General features: G+C 46.4%; 1 protein-coding gene across 1 annotated transcript; it reads right to left on the bottom strand.

The window, feature by feature from the left end:
- Nucleotides 1–1,153: 1,153 nt before the first annotated feature.
- On the bottom strand, nucleotides 1,154–7,820 carry LOC140726014 (protocadherin-8-like). The gene is made up of 4 exons (XM_073041912.1): nucleotides 5,409–7,820; nucleotides 2,889–2,956; nucleotides 2,638–2,762; nucleotides 1,154–2,455 (listed from the first exon to the last, which is right to left on the bottom strand). Exons 1-4 carry the CDS (start codon nucleotides 7,818–7,820, stop codon nucleotides 2,043–2,045), a joined length of 3,018 nt encoding a protein of 1,005 aa, XP_072898013.1. The 3' UTR covers nucleotides 1,154–2,042.
- Between the last annotated feature and the right edge of the window lie 220 nt (nucleotides 7,821–8,040).

Below are 8,040 nucleotides of genomic sequence, written 5' to 3'. Positions count from 1 at the left end.
AAATACCGTAGATGTCGGATTATAAGCCGCTACTTTTTTCCCACATTTTGAACAGCTTTGAACACTGCGGCCTTTACTACGGTGCGGCTAATGCATGATTTTTTTTCATGCCGCCAAAAACATTTTGCCTCGTAACAGTAGACCAATAAAATTAATGAGTAGTTCACAGAGGTCCAATGAAATTGTACGATAAATCAAGCGCACTTTCACAATTAAATTATTGTAAATCAGTCATTTGTACTCACCCTCATCAACATGGAAAACACTCGAAGAAAAGCATTGTGCTGCCTTTATGGCAGTTATTTAGTTTATAATATTTTCGCTTAGTAATTCATTTGTTAGTATGTTTTCTGTACTACAGCCCGGAATGCTAGACGTCACATCCGGTTTCGCCGCGTCTTGTGGGAAATACCGGTTTGCGATAAACGGGAAGGTGGGGGCGAGCGCATTACGCGAGCGGCATTAGATCTGAGCGAACGCTGCTTTTAAGTTAAAGGTGATCAATAACTTTTCCTGGTAGGCTGCAGTATATATATTTTTTACCAGTCGTTAGGAGATATTGGAATGTTGTTCAGTAAAAAAGTATACGCAACGTAATTTGTGTTACAGATACGTATGTATATTTAAAAGTAGCCGCGTTACAGGCACGGTTCGAAAAAAAGCATTTGCAATATGTATTTGTTTATGTTACCATATGGATTTAATTAAAAGTTAAAAAATCCTCATGTGTAATATCTTTCTGTGTAAATATCTCATATTACAACGTGGGACACCTGCAGCCGAAAATCCGGTGCGGCCTAAAATCCGGTGCGGCTTGTACAAGTACAAAATTGATTTTCTTTTTAAAATTAGAGCCAGCGGCTTTTAATCAGGTGCGCTCTGTAGTGCGAAATCTACGGTAAACATCCCACATATAGGAACCTTTGCAAGGTTCTTCACTTTCCCTCCAACTGATGCTCAAACAACTTCTGCATCAAGTGCAGGGTTTCCCAACCTTTCCTATGCCAAGGATCCCAGGTTGGGAGCCCCTGATTTAGAGCATAATGGGGAGATTGTTATAATATTAACATCCCAGTGCAAGAAAGAGGCGATCACAATGTAAAGGAAATTCTTCTAATTGTACTTGTATTGAAACAAAGTGCATTCCATAACATACAAAAGAGAAATGATTTATTAGTAAAATGTTTGTACAAAAAGGCAGTTCTTGAGACATCACAGAATATCTATAGAAGCAACAAATAAAAGGTATCTTAAATAATGACATTTATTTACAAAAGAATTTATTTTTAATTTGGACCATTAACAAATAAGTTTAGAGTTCTTAAGAACTTTACCCATTGCCCAAACCTCTTGTTTCCCTATTAAATTTTTCTATTGGTATAGTAAAACAAGTGGTGTTATTAGAACAGCAAGAGAAGAATTGGCTGCAATCTTCTATTTTTCCCGCTCCCTCTGAGTAGGGAAAAATAAGCTTTGCAGCTGCTCAGCATCTTCCATTTTAGTGAACACAATACTTGGTATTGAATCAAAGATAATCACACAGAATTGGCATTCACCACTTAAATTAAAACTATGAAATACATCTCTTACTTTCTACTTTTTAAAACCAAATCATTGCTGCACCATTTATTGTGTGCCCATGTGTCCAATTATCAAAGTAAATGATGCTGATAAATGTTGTAACTATATACAAAACTATATACAGAAAGAGCACCAACATTGTGCAAGAATTACACATGATTTACAAACATTGCACGTGAAAACTAACTTAGCAACTTGAATGAAAGAAAACCCACAGATCAAGATTTCTTTCATGTTATTCTAATCATTTTATTCAGACTAATTATTACCCACACCAACCATTTCCACAATGCAAATGTCAAACTTCAATATGTCACATTGTCTGGTTAACTTTCCCTCCCATTTGGTTTTTAAAACATGAAAATTGAACAAACTTAATGACAAATTAATGACAGCGATATCAATACTAGGAGAATATTTGGCTGAACAATGACAAGGATAACCAAAATATTGTCAATAGTTCAAAATGAAGTTGCCACTTCAGAGAGTTCCATATTAAGATACCTAGTTTGGTATCTTTGTCCATTAGTGCCTTGTGCTGAAGTGTTTGTTTTATTATGCCTTTGCATCACTGGTTGGCAAAAGGGATGTACTGATCTTCTAGAATCACTGGAAAGAACCATTTCAGACGTCTGAAGTCCTGACTTTGATGTATGACCACACTGGTGAGTGCATTTCAAGGGGTGATCTTGTAGAACTGATTTTGCTGTAGAACATGATGAATGTAAGAATGCAGTAGGAATTGAAGAATAAGCAACCATATAGCTCTGTTTGAGCTGAGGAGATAAGTCACTGCACTCTTCCATTTCAGATATGGAGTTATAATGTGGAGCAGAACTACAAGGCAATTGGTTTTCTTCAAGACAGGATAGTTCTAAAATGGAATAGAATATACAAATTATACAAAAAGTCAATGATTTATAAATATAAAGCAAGTTTTAAAGCTTTAAAGCTAAATGTAGACTTGTCACATGGCAACAATATTTTAGGGCACAGAAATAAAACAAATTCTGGGTAGACAGTTTTAAAATTTCAAAATAATTAAGGTGCATTTACCATTTTCTCTTTGATCAATAGCTAGATTTCCTCTTCTCATTGCATCTCCACTTATATCAGAATCACTATCATTGAAGTCACTGTCACCTTTTCCGCTGTCTTTTCCACTAAATACATCTTGGGATCTGCATAGGATGAGAAATAATTAAATATATTAATTTCAAAATGCAGATTAATTGAGGGAAAGAATCAGTTTTCATCACATATTCTCTTTGGACACAAAAAGCTACATGTTAGAATGTGCTACTTACTTTCTGTCTTGGTGAATGGTAACTGCACAGAAGGTTCCATGATGAAGATTAGACTCCAATATCAAGCTCTAAAACAAACAACACGAACACAAATAAATTAAACATTATAAATCACTAAATTATATTTCATGTAATTATATCAATTAGTTTACAAGATTTCCTGTGAATATAAAATCATGTTACCAGTGCAGAAGAAAATGCAAAATGATTACTTCTACACATAAATGACAAACTCACTGTAGCAAATATATACTCCAGCTGTGCATGAATCCACGATTGTACAAAGGAAACTGCATGACTCCATCAGTTTCAAATGAGATGCTGTTGGAACCTATATTCAGCGCTTACCAGTATGCCCAAATCATGCTTTCATCCATTAAACAATGATAAATTATACACTTACAAGAACTTAATATACGAGTGCAAACAACTGAATTCTGCTAGAGCCATTTCCTGTCTGATATAGTATTATATATATACAAATAATGCCTCTTATTTGTCTTGACTGTACAGCTTACATTTAAGGCAAGACCATAAACAAAGTAGATGAAGAAAACTCTTCCACATAAGCTACAATAAAATCCAGTACTATTCCAAAATATCTGAAAATTATTATCCACCTTATGTTTGAGGCAAATACCGTACTAGCTTACTATTAATATGCAAATAGAATAGAAATAATTTTCTCATGCCAAATTGAATTAATTTGCTGTCCAAGCTGTTTGGCTACACCTCTTCAGAGTGAAAGTTAACTGTTACAAGCACCAAGTCTTTCCTTGTACTTATGAAGGGTCTTCAGCTTCAAGTGTTAACTCTGTCCCCCTACCCCCACACTTTCTGCCTCACCTGTTAAGCAAGGATGTAACGCTGAGGCTTTAAGGCACTGGTGAGGTCTCATTTGCAGTATTGTGAGCTGATTTGGGCCCCTTATCTTGGAAAGGATGTGCTGACATTGGAGAAGGTTACGAAAATGACTCCAGGATTGAAAGGCTCATCATATAAGGAATGTTTGATGGTTTTGGGTCTGTACTCACTGAAATTCAGAAGAATGAACCCTATCAAATGTTGGATGGCCTCAAAGGAGTGGGTGTGGAAAGGATATTTCCTGTTTTGGGGGAGTCTAGGACCAGAAGACAAAGCCTCAGCATACAGGAACATCGATTTACAAAGGAGATTAGAAAGTATTTCTTTAGCCAGAGAGTGTTTCCCACTGGCACCTGTCAAGACAAGTCATCGAATGCATTTAAGGCAGATGATGATAGATTCTTGAGTAGTCAGGACATGAAGGGGAGAAGGCAGAAGATTGGGGCTGATTGGGAAATAGATCTGCCATGATGAAATGGTGAAGCAGACTCAATGGGCCAAATGGCCTAATTCTGCTTCTAGTATTAAATTTATCTTGGACAAAAGTGTAAAAATGGCAAAAGCTAAACTGCATCAATTTTAAAAGATTAAATAATTTTATTTAACAAACCAGAAAATCCTAGAGGATCCAAGATGCCTGAGCAGGTTTTTTTTACTATTGTGCATTTTGCAATGTTCCCAATAATAACATTAGTGAAGAGAAACAAGTTTGATTTATTCAATTTTGCCTTGTATGTTAATATTGTCACTTCTGTTCTGACAGTACTTGACCTTCTGATCTAATTTGCCGTAGAAAATACAGTTGGTCTAGATATTGTCCAAGGAAATCTGCAATCTGATTCTGCATCAAATTAGATCATTACACAAAAATTGCATATCAGGCTTAAAAAGCAAATTGGATTTTAATTAATTTAATTGCATTTGCAGTAAATTAAGGAGTTTGATTTTATCTAAACTTAAATAAAAGTTATTTAACTATTACTTATATCAAGGAAATGGGACGAAATCTCAACTGCCTTGACAGGTAGACAGGGCTCGTTTTGACACACCCACTTGCTTCACTTAAGTCAACTAAAAACAATATGCCACCTGGTTATTGCCACTTAGCTCCAAGTTTTCAGACAAAGATCGTCTGTAGCGATCCAGTTTTGATAATTTTCAAGTAGTCAGGAATATAATCCACAAATTGAGGCAACGGATCACACTGGACGAACCCAGACCTACTCAATGCTGGAAATAATGGTGGCACTTAATGCTATTCGGCATTATCGCCAACGAAATCCCCAACCTACTTTATTCTGACGCTTTGAAATTAATTCCTTGAACGATAAAGTTGGGGATGGCTTATTAATTATGTCTGTATAGTTAGTAATCAGAACTGGGTATAAATTAACTATCATACTTCCAAACCTATTTCAATATACTGTACATGGGACAGTCGACATTCAAAATTTTCCATTCCAAAGCAAAACCATGGCCAACTTCAAGAAAAACACTAAAAAGCACAAAGTTAACTGCACTAGACTAACTTTACAAACGAACGTGTATGATCCCTATTATCAGAACAAAACATTAAATATTAAATTATCAACAAGAAGACTGCAGGTGAAATGTTCACTCATGCATTTTATTAGGAAATCACAGCCAATTACCTACCTCTCCGGTGACTTTAGGATTCGCCTCGAGGATGCTCGGATCTTTGGAACTGCGAAGATCACCAACTTCCAGTTCATCCTTGGCCGGGGAAGGAGCCGAATTCAGTAGCGAGTCACCGACTGCAAGCTCGCTGTCCCTCTGGTCGGTGGCTTCCTCCCGCCGGCGGCCTCCCGAGAGGTCAGCCTGCCGACCTTTGGGCAACGGGACAGTCTCTGAGAATTTGGTCCCCTTTCCGCCACTCCGGCATGTAGCCGCCACTCCGACAATGGCCATGAGTAGGGCCGCGCAGCCGCCCGCCAGCACCACGATGACCACTAACGATGTGTCCCAGCTCCGGTTCTCCGGCCGCAGCGGCGCGTTGCCCCCGTCAGCCTCGGCCGCCGCCACCGCGAACTGCAGAGTGGCGGTGGCGGACAGGGCGGGCCAGCCGCTGTCACTGACGGCCACGACAAGCCGCAGGGCCCCGGGCCCGAGCCCGAGCGGCCGGCGGCCCAGCTTGATTTCGCCGCTGCCGCTGTCGATGGTGAAGAGCCCGGCCTGGGCGCCGCTCAGCAGCCGGAAGCTCAGCTTCGCGTTCACCCCTTCGTCGGCGTCCCGGGCCCGCACGCGCGTTGCCAGGTAACCGGCGCCGCCGTCGCGCGGGAGCGTGATGACGCACGACGAGCCGTTGCCCGCCGGCGGGTGCGTGATGACCGGCGCGTTGTCGTTGCGATCGGCCACGGTGAGGAGGACGGTGGCCGAACTGCTGAGCGGCGGGGAACCGCCGTCGGTGGCCTGCAGCAAGAGCTGGGCCTCGGGCAGCGACTCGCGGTCGAAGGAGCGCAGCGCGTAGATGGCGCCGCTGGCCGGGTCTACCGAGGCCAGGGCCGAGCCGGGTCCCAGCAAGCGGTAGGTGACCCGGCCATTGACGGCCAGGTCGGGGTCGCGGGCCACCACGGTGGTCAGGTAGGTGCCGGCCTGGTTGTTCTCCAGCACGGAGACTCGGTGCAGGCGGCGGGAGAAGGCGGGCGCGTTGTCGTTCTCGTCGGTCAGGCGCACGGTGAGGGTGCGCACGGTGCGGCGCGGCTCGGCGCCCAGGTCCTCGGCCAGCAGCGTCAGGTTGTATTGGGCGGCCCGCTCCCGGTCCAGCGGCGCCGCCGTCACCACCATGTGGCTGGAGCCGTAGGCCGGCCGGAGCTCGAAGTGCTCGTGCCCGGAGAGCGAGCAGGAGACGCGGCCGTTGGCCCCCGAGTCCCTGTCCGAGGTGCTGACCAGCGCCACCAGACTGCCCGGCGCCGCCGCCTCGCTGATGTAGGCCAGGCCGCCGCCCGGGGCCAGCGGCGCGATGCCGATCTCGGGCGCGTTGTCGTTGACGTCGAGGACGCGCACGGTGACGGTGCAGCCGGCGGCGGCGCTCGGCGGGACCCCGCGGTCGTGGGCGCGCACCTCCAGCTGGAAGCTCGCCCTGCTCTCTCGGTCCAGCGGCCCGGCCAGGCTCAGCCGGCCCGTCTGCGCGTCGAGGCGGAAGAGGCGGCGGACGGGAGCGGGCAGCTGCGGGCTGAAGCTGTAGACCACCTCGCCGTTGAGGCCCAGGTCGGGGTCGGCGGCCTCCAGCTGGAGCAGCAGCGAGCCGGGCGGCGCGTCTTCCCGCAGCTCCACCGCGAACGAGCTGCGCTCGAAGGCCGGACCGTTGTCGTTGGAGTCGAGCACCCGGACCCGGAGCAGGGCCGCCCCTGTCCGCGGCGGGTCGCCGCCGTCCTCGGCCTCCAGCTGCAGCACCAACTCGGCCTGGCTCTCGCGGTCCAGCGCCTCGACCAGCACCAGCTCGGCGTGGGCGAGTCCGTCGGCGCCGCGGCGCAGCTCCAGCGCGAAAGGGCGGCTCGGCGACAGCCGGTACTTCTGCAACGAGTTGGCGCCCACGTCGGCGTCGAGAGCCGCCTCCAGCGGGACGCGAGTGCCCGGCGCCGAGCTCTCGCTGATTTCCACCCGCAGCTCCGAGCGCCCGAACTCGGGGGCGTGGTCGTTGATGTCCCGCACTCGCACCTCGACGCGGATCAGCAGGAACTTGTCCCCGGACAGGTTCACCACGTCGAAGAGCAACAGGCACGGCTCGGCCCCCGACTGCTGGCGGCACAGTTGCTCCCGGTCGATGCGGCCCCCGACCGTCAGCTGCCCGTCGCTCTCGCCGACTTCCACCAGAGACCAGTTGGACTTTTGCATCAGGCGGAAGCTGCCCGCTGCTTCCAGCTGCAGGTCTGCCACCAGGTTTCCGACCACAGTGCCGGGCGGCTCCTCTTCGGAGATGGAGTACTTGGCTGTTAAGCCGTCGGCTCTCGGGGTGGTTAAAAGTACGAGGAGGAGACAGCAAGAGAGTCCGGATAATGGCCCAGTTACTGGGGCAACAAAGTTGTTTCTAACCCTCTCACTGACCATCGTGCATTCGGGGGTCCACTAATGAACTCTTGAACTAATTTTTGGCAGTGAAGAGAACTCTTGTCACGGTGCACCCCTATTAACAAATGGGTGCGAACTGTCATTGAAGTACCCCCTGAGTGTGACTGCAAGTCTAGGCCCGCAAGCGTTTTATTGGCCATTGCATGCAAATAGGAAGGCTGTTGGCCAATCCAAATCCTCCAAAGGCGACCAAATGCTG

This window comes from Hemitrygon akajei, chromosome 4, assembly GCF_048418815.1.
Source record: "Hemitrygon akajei chromosome 4, sHemAka1.3, whole genome shotgun sequence".
Lineage (NCBI taxonomy): Eukaryota > Metazoa > Chordata > Chondrichthyes > Myliobatiformes > Dasyatidae > Hemitrygon > Hemitrygon akajei.
Note: the sequence above shows the minus strand (reverse complement) of the source record. Positions and strands in the feature narration are given on the sequence as shown.